This window comes from Pseudophryne corroboree, assembly GCF_028390025.1.
Source record: "Pseudophryne corroboree isolate aPseCor3 chromosome 3 unlocalized genomic scaffold, aPseCor3.hap2 SUPER_3_unloc_71, whole genome shotgun sequence".
NCBI lineage: Eukaryota > Metazoa > Chordata > Amphibia > Anura > Myobatrachidae > Pseudophryne > Pseudophryne corroboree.
The window spans coordinates 486,259-503,922 of NW_026967565.1; the positions used below are offsets into that span (position 1 = coordinate 486,259).

General features: G+C 43.7%; 1 protein-coding gene across 1 annotated transcript in view; it reads left to right on the forward strand.

Moving 5' to 3' along the window:
• The window catches only part of LOC134984669 (zinc finger protein ZFP2-like), a 40,121-nt gene extending 29,505 nt beyond the window's left edge, over positions 1 to 10,616 (forward strand). The window contains exon 4 of the mRNA XM_063950196.1: positions 8,052 to 10,616. Within this exon, the coding sequence (XP_063806266.1) occupies positions 8,052 to 9,790 (1,739 nt within the window). The 3' untranslated portion in view covers positions 9,791 to 10,616. The remainder of the gene's footprint in view (positions 1 to 8,051) is intronic.
• The last annotated feature ends 7,048 nt before the right edge of the window (positions 10,617 to 17,664 follow it).

Here is a 17,664-nt window from a genome sequence, read left to right on the forward strand (position 1 = left end):
ATAGCAAACTAAGCAGAAGTACCCAAAGTAGGACTGCAGCAAAGAAAGCTAAAAAGATATTAGCATGCATAAAACGGGGAATTGATGCAAGGGACGAGAGTATTATGCTCCCATTATATAAATCACCAGTGAGGCCACATCTTGAATACTGTGTAGAATTTTGGGCACCATACTACAAAAAGGATATTCTGGAGCTAGAAAAGGTTCAGAGGCGGGCATGGAGACTCTGGAGTACGAGGAAAGGCTTGCTAGGCTAGGCATGTTTATACTGGAAAAGAGGAGACTAAGAGGGGACATGATCAACATTTGCAAATATATAAGGGGACAATACACGGAGCTTGCGTGGGACCTGTGTTTGGTAAGATCAGCACAGAGGACACATGGACACTTGCTTAGGTTAGAGGAGAGGAGATTCCGCACAAAGCCGGGAAATGTTTTTTTCATAGTAAGGACAATACGTGTTTGGAATTCCCAGCCTTAGAGTTATAATGGCGGACACAGTCAACACCTTTAAGTATGGGTTGGATAAATTCCCAATGGATAAGGATATCCAGGGTTAGGGTGCATAGATAGTCACGCACTACAGGTATTAAAAAAAAGGAATAAACACAACGGCTGACATCAGCATCAGACAAAACTTAGGCCAAAAATAATACTGCACAGGAAACCACAAATAGGTTGAACTCGATGGACAAATTCTTTTTTCTTACGTTCTAGAGGATGCTGGGGTCCATAATACCGTGGACTGGTCCACCAGGAGCCATTGGCACTTTAAGAGTTTAATAGTGTGGGCTGGCTCCTCCCCTTATGCCCCTCCTACCAGACGTCATTTAGAAAATGTGCCCGGAGGAGCTCTACAAAGTTTTTTTAGTAAACGTTTTTCTTAGAGTTTTTATTTTACCAGGAGGCTTCTGGCAACAGCCTCCCTGCATGGAGTGACTGAGGGGGGAAGTAGTGTCCACCCTGCGGGGTCTAAGCCACTGTCTCCGCTGACAGGACACTGAGCTCCAGAGGGGATAGATCGCTCCCCGCCACAGGGGAACGATCACCCCAGCAGCATGCCGCCGCCCCCTTGCAGAGCTGAAGTGTGGCAAGTGAGTTACCATCCCCCCTAACAAACGGTGGGTCGGTGTGAAGATGGCGGCTACAGGGTAGGTACTGCGCTCCCGGACAGCTCAGCGGTAACTATGTTCGGCACTGTGAGGGGCGCCCTGAGCCAGCGCCTAACTCTACACTGACCATTCCAGCCTTTCGGCATCTGCGGATCTCAGCCAGCACACAAACCTCAGGCCAGTATAATCTATGAAGAGCGGGAAGACCACCCCATTAAGGGGCGGAGCTTCTCAGAGCAGACCCAGCAGCGTTTCAGCGCCATTTTCCTGCCTGCAAGTGGAAGATCAGTCCCTCCAGTGCAACTCCAGCTATCTGTACGGTACCGGGGGGTTGTAGAAGGGAGGGGAGGCTGTGTAAGACTGTGTCCCCTATTAAGGGACACAGTCAGCGCTGGTTTAGGGTCTCCCTATACCTGTGATGCGCTGTGTGTGGGTTGGCTCCAATCTCTTTGTCTCTCTGCCATTCTTGGGGGGGAATTCTGTCTGCCCAGTACCCTGTGTGTGTGTGTGTGTGTGGGGTGTATTAGCAGACATGTCTAGAGACTCTGTTTCATATGCTGCAGAGGATTTATCTTCTCAGGAAGATCCCATCCCATGTAATCAGGATTGCACTGTTGTAGCGCAGATCCCAGCTAGAGAACCAGAGTGGTTAGCCTCTCTTAGCGGGACTATTTCTCAAATTTCTGAGAGGGTTACAAGAACTGAGCATGTCACCCAGGTATTGCAATCCTCTATGGTTGTATGGTCTGATACTGCTCCCTCGGGGTCCCCTGCGGAACATTCTCACAAACGTGCGCTTGCCAAGATTATGCAGGATGACACGGGCACCGATTCTGACACTGCAGACGGTGACGGGGATGTGTTGTGGGGGACGGCATCACTTGCTAAGGGGGTGCAGTTGAAGATTGAGGCCGTACGGGATGTGTTGCGTATTTCGGACACTCCTCCTGAGCAGGTAGAGGAGGCCTTTTTCACGGACAGTAAGAAGGCCCCTCTCACTTTTCCAGCATCTAAGGAATTAAATGCTATATTTGAAAAGGCCTGGGAAAATCCGGAGAAGAAATTCCATATCCCTAAGAAGGGTCTTGGTTGCTTTTCCATTCCCAGAGGATGATAGAAAGAAATTGGAGTCTCCACCTATAGTGGACGCCTCTGTTTCCAGGCTGTCAAAATAAGTAGTTTTACCAGTCCCGGGATCTACCACATTGAAGGACCCGGCTGATCGCAAGGTGGATGCTACGCTCAAATCCATATATACGGCTTCAGGGGCTATACTGCAGCCTATTATTGCCTGTGCATGGATTTCTAAAGCTATAGCCAGGTGGTCAATCACTCTGCAGGAGGACTTGACTACGATGGATAAAGGTGACGTTGATTTATTCTTACGTAACATTAAGGATTCTGCAGGGTTCCTGGTAGATTCCATGAAAGACCTGGGTTCCATGGTTGCGGGGATCTCTTCCATGTCCGTCTCGACTCGCAGGGGTCTCTGGCTACGCCAATGGTCTGCAGACGCGGAATCCAGGAAATGCGTGGAGGGCCTACCCTACACAGGTCAGGCTTTATTTGGGGAGGCGCTGGATGCATGGATTGCCACGGCTACGGCGGGTAAGTCTCCTTTTCTCCCCTCAGCTGCACCGGCTACAGAGAAACCTTTTACACCAGCCATGTCACAGTCCTTTTGGCCCGCGAGGCCTAGAAAGAACAAGCCTTCTCACACCTTCTTCAGAGGTGGTTGTTCTAAAGGAAAAAAGCCTGCTCCCGCAGGTTCCCAAGACCAGAAGCCTGCATCTGGTACCCCCAAGTCCTCCGCATGACGGTGGACCGCACAGCCTGGAGTAAGGTCAGGTGGGAGCAAGACTCTGGCATTTCAGCCACATCTGGGTGTTGTCTGGTCTGGACCCTTGCATACAGGATATAGTGTCCAGGGGGTACAGACTGGAGTTTCAAACTTTCCCACCTCACCGTTTCTTCAAAGCAGGCTTACCGGCTTTGCCGGCATACAGAGCAATTCTTCTGGAAACTATCTGAAAACTGCTAGTGTCCAAGGTCATTGTTCCAGTTCCGCCTCATCAGTGGTACAAGGGTTACTATTTGAACCTTTTTGTTGTACCGAAGCCGGATGGTTCTGTACCGCAAATTCTGAACTTAAAGTCTTTGGACGCTTATCTCAGGGAGTTCAAGTTCAAGATGGAGTCTCTGAGAGCTGTCATCTCAGGAATGACGAAGGGGGAATTCCTGGTGTCCCTGAACATCAAGGATGCGTACCTCCACATTCCCATTTGGGCGCCGCATCAGGCTTATCTCAGGTTTGGACTGTTAGACGATCACTATCAGTTTCAACCGAGGGTCTTCACCAAGGTGATGGCAGAGATGATGGTTCTGCTCCGCAAGTAGGGGGTGAACATAATTCCGTATCTGGACGATCTCCTGATCAAGGCGTCATCCAGGGAGAAGTTGTTAAGATCCATTGCTCTCACGACACAACTAATCAAGGAGCACGGTTGGATCCTGAACCTTCTAAAGTCTCATCTGGAGCCAACAAGGAGGCTTTCCTGGGAATGATCCTCGACACGGAGGTGCAGAGGGGGTTTCTACCGGTGGAGAAAGCATTGGTGATTCAAACAATAGTCCAGGATGTCTTGGAGCCTTCCCGGGTATCGGTTCATCAGTGCATCCACCTTCTGGGGAAGATGGTTGCCTCCTACGAGGCTCTGCAGTACGGAAGGTTTCATGCTCGATCCTTTCAGCTGGATCTCTTGGACCAGTGGTCGGGATCTCACCTACATATGCACCAGAGGATACGTCTGTCACCAAGAGCCAGGATTTTGCTCCTGTGGTGGCTACAACTACCACACCTTCTGGAAGGCTGAAGGTTCAGGGTTCAGGACTGGATCCTTCTAACCACGGATACAAGTCTAAGAGGTTGGGGAGCATTCGCTCAGGGAGAAACCTTCCAAGGAAGGTGGTCGTATCAAGAATTCCTTCTCCCAATAAACATCCTGGAGCTAAGGGCTGCGTACAATGGCCTTCTTCAAGCAGCACACCTACAGGCTCGAGTTGTTCAGGTTCAGTCGGACAACGTGACCACAGTGGTCTACATAAACTGAAAAGGCAGAACGAAGAGCAGGGCTGCAATGTCAGAGGTGTCAAGAATCCTCCTCTGGGCAGAAAGGCATGCAGTGGTGATGTCAGCAATCTTCATTCCGGGAGTAGACAACTGGGAAGCAGACTTCCTTAGCAGACACAATCTCCATCCAGGAGAGTGGGGCCTCCACCCGGAGGTGTTCGAGGAGGTAACCAGTTGGTGGGTGGTTCCTCACATAGACATAATGGCCTCCCGCCTCAACAAGAAGCTGCAGAGGTACTGTTCCAGGTCGAGAGACCCGCAGGCAGTGGCGGTGGACGCACTGGTAACACCGTGGGTGTTCACGTCAGTGTATGTGTTCCCTCCACTTCCTCTGATTCCAAGAGTTCTTCAACTTGTAAGAAGAACAAAGGTTCTGGCAATCCTCATTGCTCCGGACTGGCCAAGGAGGGCTTGGTACGCGGATCTGCTGGAGCTTCTGCTGGAAGATCCACGGCCCTTACCTCTTCGGGAGGATCTGCTGCTGCAGGTGCCGTTCGCTTATCAAGACTTACTACGTTTGACGGCATGGCGGTTGAGCGCCAGATCTTAGCTGGGAAGGGTATCCCGAGTGAGGTGATTCCTACTATGATACATGCTAGGAAGGGGTAACATCTAAACATTACCATCGAATTTGGAAAAAATGTGTCTTTGTGTGAATCCAAGAAATTTCCTGTGGTGGAGTTTTAACTAGGACGTTTGCTCCTTTTCCTGCAAGCAGGTGTAGATATGGGCCTGAGATTGGGCTCCATCAAGGTTCATATCTCGGCTTTATCCATTTTCTTTCAAAAGCAATTGGCTGTCCTCCCTGAGGTTCAGACCTTTTTGAAAGGGGTTCTGCACATCCAGCCTCCCTTTGTGGCGCCAATGGCACCCTGGGATCTTGATGTGGTATTACAGTTCCTGCAATCTGATTGGTTTGAGCCTCTACAGGAGGCTGAAATCAAGTTTCTCACATGGAAGGCGGTCACTTTGTTGGCCGTAGCTTCTGCTTGATGCTTGTCGAAATTGGGGGCTTTGTCCTGTAAAAGTCTCTATCTGATCTTCCATTAAGATAGGGCGGAACTCAAGACTCGTCCGCAGTTCCTGCCTAAGGTTGTATCAGCTTTTCATATCAACCAACCTATTGTGGTGACAGTGGCTACTGACACCTCAATTGCTTCAAAGGCCTTGGATGTTGTGAGGGCTTTGAAGATTTATGTGAGGAGGATGGCTAGTCATAGGAAAACTGACTCTCTGTCCTCTATGATCCCAAGAAAATTGGGTGTCCTACTTCTAAGCAGTCGATTTCACGCTGTATCAGGTTCACCATCCAGCATGCATATTCTACGGCAGGATTGCAGTGTCCAAAATATAAAGGTCCACTCTACTCGTAAGGTGGGCTCTTCCTGGACGGCTGCCCGGGGTGTCTCGGCTATACAGCTTTGCCGAGCAGCTACTTGGTCTGGGTCAAACACGTTTGCTAAGTTTTACAATTCGATACCTTGGCCTATGATGACCTCAAGTTTGGTCAAGCAGTTTTGCATGACCCTCCATGCTCTCCCTCCCGATCTGGGAGCTTTGGTACATCCCCATGGTACTAATATGGACCCCAGCATCCTCTAGGACGTAAGAGAAAATAGGATTTTAATTACCTACCGGTAAATCCTTTTCTCGTAATCCGTAGAGGATGCTGGGCGCCCGCCCAGCGCTTTGTTTTCCTGCTTTGGTTTTCTAGTTCAGTACTGCCTGGTTCCTAGGTAAGTTCTGCGTTATTTACTGTTTCAGTTGTTGCTGAGTTTTCCGGCATGTTGGCCGGATTTGCCTGTTCTGTGAGCTGGTATGAATCTCACCATTATCTGTGTATTTCCTTCTCTCGAAGTATGTCGTCTCCTCGGGCACAGTTTCTAGACTGAGTCTGGTAGGAGGGGTATAGAGGGAGGAGCCAGCCCACACTATTAAACTCTTAAAGTGCCAATGGCTCCTGGTGGACCCGTCTATACCCCATGGTACTAATATGGACCCCAGCATTCTATACGGACTACGAGAAAAGGATTTACCGGTAGGTAATTCAAATCTTGTTTTTTCAACCTTAGATACTATGTTACTATGTAATAGAAAATAAAACTATAGGTCAGTAAGACAATTCAGTAGGAAACAAGGTCAGTAAGACAATACAGAAATAAACTATAGGTCAGTAAGACAATACAGAAGAAACTATAGGTTATTAAGACAATACAGTAGGAAACTATAGATCAGTAAGATAATACAGTAGGAAACTATAGGTCAGTAAGACAATTCAGTAGGAAACAAGGTCAGTAAGACAATACAGAAATAAACTATAGGTCAGTAAGACAATACAGAAGAAACTATAGGTTATTAAGACAATACAGTAGGAAACTATAGATCAGTAAGATAATACAGTAGGAAACTATAGGTCAGTAAGACAATACAGTAAGAAACTATAGGCCAGTAACACAATACAGTAGGAAACTATAGGTCAGTAAAACAATACAGTAGGAAACTATAGGTCAGAAAGACAATACAGTAGGAAACTATAGGTCAGTAAGACAATACAGTAGGAAACTATAGGTCAGTAAGACAATACAGTAAGAAACTATAGGTCAGTAAGACAATACAGTAGGAAACATCTAAAAAGCCTTTATAAATGAGTTCCTCCTAACACCGCACAACTGCTCAGTGCGCAGACATTTGTGCGCAAATTAAAAAAACCTATGGAGAATTATCACCAATAACTTTTTGCGGCTAATTGGATAGAGATTTTTTGCGATGAACTGAATCCCCCCCCCCCATAAAGTGTTTATACATACAGTGTGATGTTACATTGAGATTACCGCTGGACGAAACTCTGCCACAATATTATTAAATGTGGAATTTATCCCATCCTCGTATGGGTGTAATATATTAATATATTCTTACTGACCAGGATTACCAGCACTGAATCAATTATCCCCCAATATAATATACATGCCGATGTTTAACTACAAAAACCACTTGTTTTTTTATTACTTTATTCACCTTTATACAATAACCTTTGTGTTTTATATATCACTGATTTATCTTACATACTTCACTTAATAAACAAACAGGACAGCACTTTCTCTTCTTTGCTGTTTTATTATTGCAAAGCCCATGTCACCTCTAGTAATCCCACCTGAGCGTCCATGTCACCTCTAGTAATCCCACATGAGCATCCATGTCACCTCTAGTAATCCCACATGAGTGTCCATGTCACCTCTAGTAATCCCACATGAGTGTCCATGTCACCTCTAGTAATCCCACATGAGCGTCTGTGTCACCCCTAGTAATTTCACACAAGCATCTATATCACCTCTAGTAATCCCACACGAGTGTCCATGTCAGCTCTAGTAATCTCACACGAGTGTCCATATCACCTCTAGTAATCCCACACGAGCGTCCGTGTCACCTCTAGTAATCCCACACGAGCATCCGTGTCACCTCTAGTAATCTCACACGAGCATCCATGTCACCTCTAGTAATCCCACATGAGCATCCATGTCACCTCTAATAATCCCACACGAGCGTCCATTTCACTTCTAGTAATCCCACATGAGCATCCGTGTATCCTCTAGTAATCCCACATGAGCGTCCATGTCACCTCTAGTAATCCCACATGAGCGTTCAGTATTGATCAAGCTCCAGTTTAAGCATCCTAGCCGTTTTTTGTTTTTTAATAATCATAAAAGCAATGATTACAGGTAAAAAATTTCAGTTATAGAATTATATATTGTATCCTGTAACACCCTGGGTCTTGTCTACTCCTTTTATATATTAATGTATTTTATTTCCAGCAGATGGACATACAAGCAGGAATATCTCAGAAGGACATCTAATGTTATCCCCGGATTGTGAAATAAAAGATAATGACAGTAGACAGAATTCTCCAGCTGCTAACCCCATTACCCCAATTATACATCCAGCTCTATCAGCTGATCCCTCTGATCCTGGGAAATGTTCTCCTGATCACTCTGATATTGGTGCATCTGATACAGCTCTGAGAGTAGATACAGTGTTTCCCTGTTCTATAGATGCCAGATGTTTTGCACAGAACACAAAGCGTATTACCAATCAGCCAGTTAAGGCAGGTGAAAAGCCATTTCCATGTTCTGTGTGTGGGAAATGTTTTACATATAAATCGGCTCTTGTTACACATCAGAGAAGTCACACAGGTGAGCGGTCATTTCCATGTTCTGAGTGTGGCAAATATTTTACATATAAATCAAATCTTGTTAGACATGAGAGAAGTCACACAGGTGAGAAGCCATATTCCTGTTCTGAGTGTGGGAAATGTTTTACACAGAAAACAGCTCTTATTGGACATGAGAGAAGTCACACAGGTGAAAAGCCATATTCCTGTTCTGAGTGTAGAAAATGTTTTGTACGGAAATCACGTCTTGTTGCACATCAGAGAACTCACACAGGTGAGAAGCCATTTCCATGTTCTGAGTGTGGGAAATGTTTTGCACAGAAATCAGCTCTTATTGGACATGAGAGAAGTCACACAGGTGAGAAGCCATATTCCTGTTCTGAGTGTAGGAAATGTTTTGCAACTAAATCATTTCTTGTTATACACCAGAGAAGTCACACAGGTGAGAAGCCGTATTCCTGTTCTGAGTGTGGGAAATGTTTTGCACAGAGATCACATTTTGTTATTCATCAGTATGCTCACACAGGTGAGAGGCCATTTTCCTGTTCTGAGTGTGGGAAATGTTTCGCACATAAATCAGTTCTTGCTACACATCAGAGAAGTCACACAGGTGAGAAGCCATATTCCTGTTCTGAGTGTAGGAAATGTTTTCCACAGAAATCACTTCTTGTTATACATCAGAGTAGTCACACAGGTGAGAAGCCACTTCCATGTTCTGAGTGTGGGAAATTGTTTTCATCGAAATCAAATCTTATTAGACATCAGAGAAGTCACATAGGTGAGAAGCCATATTCCTGTTCTGAGTGTAGGAAATGTTTTGCACGGAAATCATCTCTTGTTATACATCAGAGAAGTCACACAGGTGAGAAGCCGTATTCCTGTTCTGAGTGTGGGAAATGTTTTGCACACAAATCACATTTTGTTATTCATCAGCATGCTCACACAGGTGAGAAGCCATTTTCCTGTTCTGTGTGTGGGAAATGTTTCGCACAGAAATCAGCTCTTGTTACACATCAGAGAAGTCACACAGGTGAGAGGCCATTTTCCTGTTCTGAGTGTGGGAAATGTTTTGTACGGAAATCAGCTCTTGTTACACATCAGAGAAATCACACAGGTGAGAAGCCGTATTCCTGTTCTGAGTGTAAGAAATGTTTTGCACGGAAATCAGATCTTGTTCCACATCAGAGAAGTCATACAGGTGAGAAGCCGTATTCCTGTTTTGAGTGTGGGAAATGTTTTGCATATAAATCAAATCTTGTTACACATCAGAGGAGTCACACAGATGAGAAGCCATTTTCCTGTGGTGAGAGAAATAAATCTGCTCTTGTTGAACATATTAGACATTACCCAAGCACGGAACCATTTAAATCTTCTGGAGTATAATTATCACTGTCATGCAATGTTCGTTAAGAGTGAATCCTATCTCCTATGCTTTATAAAATATAAATGCTACCTCTGGGTGATGTAATCAGACGTCATGGCCTGGTCTGCCACTGCTATGCAGATGACCTGCTTTTTGCTCCATGTACTGAGAACCTAATACCAATCCTAAATAGTTGTCTAGCTGAGCGCCAGCGGTGGATGATGCCAGCCCAGCATTACATGGTCCAAGGTACTAGAAGCAGCTTCTGCCTCCTTACTGCCCTGCTTGCTTCTACAGATGAAAGACTGTTACCAGCAGTACCAAGAATCTCCTGTAATTCAGTAATTCATTTAAGGGTTGAACGTTTAGCTTTGCAGCCCTGACCATGGAACTCACTGCCTTGCACAGTCCAAGAGACCACCACTCTAGAGACCTTCACAAACAGACTAATGACTGTTACTCACGCTTTTCATTAATGTACCTCTATTTACTTCCTAAATAATACATCCCAAATGCTTAGGTCTTTTTTCTGCTGTTTATTTAGTATCTTGTGCTTTGTGTAAATGTGAATGTCTAATACCAGTTTGTACAATCTGTATTGCTGCACGACAATATGGCGGCCTTTGGAACGTGTTTTCACTTCTAGTTTGCCTAACTTGTTGCAGACACTCATAAGGAGTGCTGAGTGTTTTCTGATACAAGATCCTATCCATATATACCCTGTACATTATCATGTGCATTAGAGTCACCCGGGTTCCATCTGCGGTGGTTTGTTGTATGTTACATCTATATGGTGCGGATACTCCCCTGTATGATTTCATAATAAAAGCTTTTGTTTGCATCTAATTATTACATTAAAGCTTTTATTTTTTATTCTGTTTTATATTCCCGTCTGAGTAATTACGCCATAATGTCTAATCTTGGAGTGGACACCAGAAGATGTAAAGAAACCGTGTAAGTGTTCCATCATTCTGTTTCGTGTAAGCATACAGGTAAGTGATGGCACGGTGGTCACTGACCGTCACATTCCGGTGGTGTAATGGAAGTGGGACTGTCTGGGCTTATTCTAGTCTACTGCAGAAATAAAAAAAACTCAGCCTTTATCCTGCTTAAAAAAATTACAAAGCCCATAAATCAAGCTTGGCCGGACAAGACAGAAGCCACATTAATGTTGGCACATCATATAGGCTGAGGACCCATGCTTCTGCTATATATGGAATAACTCCTTTACCCACAAAAACCTTCCCTTCACCATTCACAATGTCCACCATTGCCCCTTCAGAAGGGACACAACTTTCCTTTGCTTTTTCCACCTTCACAGAGCCCAGGACCACCTCCATGACCATTTCATGTTTATCTGGAGGCCAGGCATCTGGGAGGTTCATGGCCTGAGATGGCCACAGAACCACCAGGTAGTGGGCAAGAAAAATCCACAGCCTCCTGAGGAACTGGAGAGTCCAAGGATCCACCCCGCATGAGGCAGAGAAGGGTCAACCACAGGGACTGGCTCACCAATTTCCTTCCTAAAAGCTGCTCTTTACCCAGTTTGGTACCTGTGGGATCCCACTCCAATTTCCCTTGAGAGTCCTTACCCTCACTAATCCCTTCTGAACCTACCAGTTCCTTCCCCTTCCAACCACTCCTCCTTTTTAAGCTTTTCACCACCTGCTGTGCGAGTCCCATCCAACTCCTCCTCTCCTTGACTCATTGGTGTAGCAACCCCCTTCTCCCCACCCCCACCACACTGCTACACTGCAGTTAAGCGGTGAGACTTGCTGCTAGCAGTACTCACTACTCAGCACACACACTCACATCATGATTACACAGCTGTGCCACAGACACTGTCTCACTGACACCCAGGACGAGACACTCCCAGAAAGGCATGTATGTATGAGTATGGAGAGAGTGGGCGCAGTGGGGCTGCATGACTGACAGCTGAGCCTGTCACGTCAGTGAGGTGACAAAATGCAAGATATAATTACCTAGCTAAATCAGGCGCTAATGCAATGTTACATGTATTAAATGAGCACCAAATATATTGATTAGATAGCAGCTCCTATGCGGCAACTGGATGCCTTAGACGATATAGATTAAGTTTCAATAGAGACATAAATGAGCGCTGATGGTATATAAATAAAAATATTTCTAATATTTATTAGAGTTCAACACAATAAAAACAGTTATGCCAATAATAACCAGATAAAATGTAGCCACAATATTTCTGATTGTATATAAACTGTATACAGATTCAGCTGTAATCACTCACATTAGATCGATTGTATTTAAATGCAGCAGAATCAGCTGATATGTGCAGTACTGCGGTCCATTAATTAACATATTAGAGTGTAGGAGTACTACAATTTATGTATATACCAGAGGGATCCCACGGTATGAAAGTGGATAATTTAAGTAGTTCAATATCCTCACTTATAGGTCAGTGTTCTCATCCAATGTTGGTAATCTCCGCTGGTTCCCGTCAATAGCAAAGTGCAGTGTGAGCTACAAACGGCTGCAGGTATCCCTCACAGATGGACCAGTGGGAGATGCAGCGAGCTCCGATAATCAGTCTGCAGACAGGGGGCCCCGGCACAGCGGAGGGCAGTAGCGTTCCGTCCCGTGTGACAGCAGTGAGGATCAATGAAATTGTTTATAGCAGGGTTAAACGAAGTGGATGAATCTCCTTCAATGGACCGACAATAGCTACAACACTCAACGCGTTTCTCCGCCACAGGCAAACGGCAGTTTTCTCAGGAGATATGAATACCCAATGAAGAAGTAAATGGGTATTTAAACCGTTTGTATCCAATTGGCTTTTGAGTGGTGATATGCACACCTGAGTGAATGCTCGGTGTTGATTAATTTGTATAGAGTTGATCCACATGATGTAATTAATACAGATGCTCTTTTGTTAAAAAAAAAAAAAAAGGAACTATAAAGATAATATCAAGCTTAAACAATAAAATTAGTACTTATAGTAGATAGTGGTGGGAAAACAAAGAACACACTAATCCCCATATATATGTATACACAGATAGAATTTCTAATGGACATACAGATACCTAATATGTAGCTTTATTAATTTGACATTAAATACGTCTTGCTTTATAGAGATTATTTTTATATATAGTTTGAATATTTATTCTCCTCTCTATTCCTTTGAAGGGGTTTCGTGTTTCAAGTTATTCCCACCACTTTCTGAAAACATATATTCAATATAAAAAGGAATCTCTGAGGAGTATAACCATTAATTTAATTAGAAAGCTCCAAGAAACAAGTAATAACCCACCGAAAGCATATCGGACCAAACCAAAAATAGTAGGAGAGAAAATATTCAAATAGATGTTCCTAAGATATACAGATAATAATAATTAAACAGAAAAATCTTTTCTGAATCATCAGTCGTGACAGAGACTATCTGAGTTAGCCATGTGCATCGTCATATTCAGTGTAAATTGGTAAATATATATATATATATATATATATATATATATATATGAGTCTATTGTTGCTCATATCACACTAGATAAAGAATAATCCAGAGATAGATACAAAGTACCATGTGTATCATATACTCCATAGATATCTCAAAGGATATATATGTATGTATAGACTAGGTTTCTTAATAGAAGGATAAGATAACAGCCAGGGAAAAAAAGGGGGGAGAAAAGAAGGGAAAAAAAAGGAAGCGATAGGATAAAATAGAATAACATACAGATATTGATTCATATATTATTCAGCTCAATGTTTTCGTTGAGCCCTAGAGGGAACAAAGTATCTATCATACAAATCCAGTATGCTTCCCTCTTACAGAGGAGGTTATATCTATCCCCACCTGGGAATGTCTGTTTTATATGTTCAACTCCCTGTATGGACAGAACCCCACAATCACCTCCATGGAGTGATGGAAACATGTCCAGGTACACTGTGTTTAGTTGACTTTTTAAGAATTAATCTTCTATGTTCTAAAACCCTAGACAGCATATTGTTCTACAGACATATTGGCAACCACAAATGCAGGAGATTACATAAACCACAAATGTTGTCTGGCAGTTTATATTGCCCACTATATCGAAGTATTCTTTAGTTCTATATGATAAAAATTATGATAGTCAGAGAGATAGATGGGGCATCCCATTCCCAGCCGGAACAGCACACTATTTGTAAGAGCCGGAGCGGTGCAGGGCTACTGGCTGACAGCCTATCATCTGGATAATGTATTCATGTTAGACCTAGTTTTCTATTGTTTACTACCACCACAGTGGACACTCAAAGGGTGAGTCATATAAGGTACCATTGTACCTTTTTGTTTACTCCCTATTGTCCAACAGTGATCTGACCAGACATGGTTGCTCTCTCGCTGATGTAATCACCTTGATTAGAATATGTATTGTATTCCAATGCTGTAAGATCCTTAGACAAAGAAGTCACCCTTATCCCATGTAATATGAAGCTTCTGGGGGTATAAGTAGAGCTAACCAGATTGCTGAAAGAGATTCTATGCTCCTTGACTAAAAAGTGATGTTCTGTCAGGAGTTTGTGGTGGGAATTGTCATGTGGAATTGGATTACAGAGGTGTGCTGAGCTGTTTATAACACATTCTGTTCAATAACCACTGTTGGTTTTTCATCTACCACTGTGCCTGAGTAATTTGGAACCCAGTATCTTCACAGCTACTATCGATGGCGGGTAACTACCTGGCTCTCTTCCTTTGATGGTAAATCTAGTTATCATCAGGTATAGACCATCAAAGATTCCTGATCATCAATGGTTGATGGCCAATCCTAGACCAGACCCTGAGTGACCACAGCCACCACCAGATCCACAATGTGTACCTAGAAGCTGCCACATCTGGCACTTTGTTACCTGCCATCAGATCTACCTTCCCCTAGACAGCCACCTTTCCACATCTAAGCTGGAACTCTGCAGGTTTCCTTCACCACCAGCTTTGATCTCCTTTGCATTAGCATCCCGGCCAGCCTCACACAGGTCCATGGAAGCAGCATTATGATAACTTTTGACTCTTTATTTGCTGCAGCTGCTGTATAGTTCCTGTGATTTCCTCCAGCTTATTAACCAGCTGCACCAGCTCCTCATTTCATGTAACTCTCCCAGCTGCTGCAACAGATTTTTCTCCTGCAGGGTCCACAGGTTATCCACACGATAACATTGGGATATGATGACACGACAGCAGATTTGCACCAAACAGTCAAAGCTTTTGGCCTCCCAGCATGCACTGGGCCCGTCCATATATCCCCACCTCCTGGCTCAGGCAAATCAGTTTTTTGTTTGGTGTGGCAGGAGTCAGATCATGGTCAAGAGGGCTGCTGGTTTTTAGCAGCAGGGGAAGCAGCAGCCTCTCAACAAAAAGAGGCTGAAAGGCCAGTGGTAAGTAAAGCACATAGACATGAAACAACATCTTCACAGTCTACACGTGTTTCAGATGAGGATTCATTGGAGAATGAAGACTCATTACACTCCAGTTCTGCATACGAAGATGAGGAAGGAGGTCTCAGTTCAGTGGACATATCTGAGTTAATTAATGCAATGAAAGACATTCTATCCTTAGAATAATCAGCAGAGCCTGTGTTAAAATCCAAGTTTAAACGTCCCAAAACAGTCAGGACTGAGTTTCCTGGGTCAGAACAGCTGGAGGAAATTATTGTAGAGGCTTGGGCTACTCTCAGTAAGAAATTTAGAATTCCAAGGAAATGGAATTCCAAGTATCCTCTTCCAGCTGGGGACTGTTTAAACAGGGAGGTGGCCCCCAAAGTAGATATGCATGTCATTCGGTTACTGGGAATATCTACATTACCTCTGCCTTCAACATCATTAAATTATGTCACGGATAGGAGAGTTGATGGTTTTTAAAAAAAACAAAACATTTTTTCCCTATCTGGGGCAATCATAAGACCAGTCATGGCTTCAGCCTGGCTGGCAAAAGCAGTGGCTGCCTGGACTGATGCATTGGAAGGGGATCTTTCAATTGCATCTAGAGAGCAGAAATCTCATGTAGCACATATCAAACAGGCTGCAATGTTCTTGGAAGAAGCTGCCTTGGATATGGGTACTATTGCCTCTCAGGCATCAGCTTCAGCAGTAGCCGCTCGCAGAGTGGTTTGGCTACGTACATGGAAAGCTGATTCAGAATCCAAAAAGGTTTTGGAGTCTTTACCTTTTACAGGAGATATTCTTTTTGGTAAAGAATTAATCAGTATTTTGGAGTCAGAAGCAGACTCCAAAAAAGTGAAGTTTCCTTCCACAAACAAATTCAAGCCTAAAATTCCAGCTTTTCAGCCCTTTCCGTCTCAAGGGAAAACAAAAGGAAAAGGAGATGGCAAACAGTCCCAATACAACAAGTCTGGTATTAAAGCCGAATTATAATAATAATAAATGAGAGTTCTCCGGTGTGATGATATTCAGCATCTAGAATTTATTATCAAAGAGGGAACCGCTCCCAATGTTCTGTGCAGAGGAGCATGGACCAAGACAGAATTCATCAATGAGCCTGTGTCTTTAGAACACTGACTTTACATTATTTACACCATAACATTATACAATTATTCATAGCTTATTTACACACAAGGCGTACATATAGATTGAATAATGGAGATACATTGGTTGATGAACAATTAGGGGAAATGCCAAATATGGTCAGATAAGCTAATTAAAGAGAGTGGTTTTATCCATAAGATGGCAGACTTGTCCATGAATCTTGAATCTCCTATATATAACAATTAGGTTCTCTGATAGGCTTCGTTGTCATAAAGGTCATTCTTGATCATAATAACGTGTTGTCTGAAGTGAAGGTCCATCAGATATTCCATGATATGTCCTTGTTCTGCCACAAAGTCTCATACAATATCATTGAGCTCTCGTTATCTACACAAAGGCCTTGCTACTAGCCACATAAACACGTAATCAAATGATGCTCAAGGGTTGTGGGAGAATATTACTCTGTGCATAGTAACTCTATACTAAAAGAGGACACTGTTTAAGGGAACATTAGAATATCAAGAATCAGAGCACAATTAATGAGACAATACAGGATATTTGATATAACTTCAACATTCCACAGTTTTGTTTAATCTCTAAACAACTATCATATAATAAATCAAATACCATGTGTAAATGATTTGTCTGGTGATGAGTGGAGTAGTGTGATATGTGAGATAGAATAAGGAAAACCCGTTCTCTGGATACAATCGCTGGCACTAGTCCACTGAGTATCGATGCGAAAAGCCTCAACCCTCCCGAAAACTTGTATAGATAAGAGAAATGGAAGAGGTCGCGACAGAACATGTTGTTTCTTTACCCTGGCTATAGGTTGAGGTTCTTCTTCCTATGTGTGTGTGTATGAAGCAAAAGCATGTAAGCACCTACTATTTCTGTTAGTGTGATCATGTGTGGGCTACCGCAGTGTAGGTAACCGGGGTCATCACCATAAGATTAGTTTTTGGCTTTCTTTGGGTTGTTAGTATTTTGCCACACTGACGACCAAGGGCCGGCAGACATTTGATGCTTACATAGAGTATGTCACAACTGAGGGCCTGAGCTGACGGGAGGCAGCCTCAGTTGTAGGGGCTGAGATGTAACGGAACCTGGGAGGTTGTATCAGACCCCTAGACATGTAAGTAACATGTAGAATAACTGCCCGAAGGCGTGACCACGACAACCAGGATAAAAGTCAATGATGTTTATTATGACAAACTCCGCAACACAGCAGCAGTAAAGGAAACATAAAAGTCAACAGAGGATAAATACAATTCCTGGGTACTACAGGGTGGCAAGGGCCACAGGCACTGGTAGTGTGAGACAGTTCTTATAATCTTCTAGTTGGAAAGTCCTTACCAGGCCTGACTGTAGCAATGGAGAGAACCCAGGATCGTACCAGCTG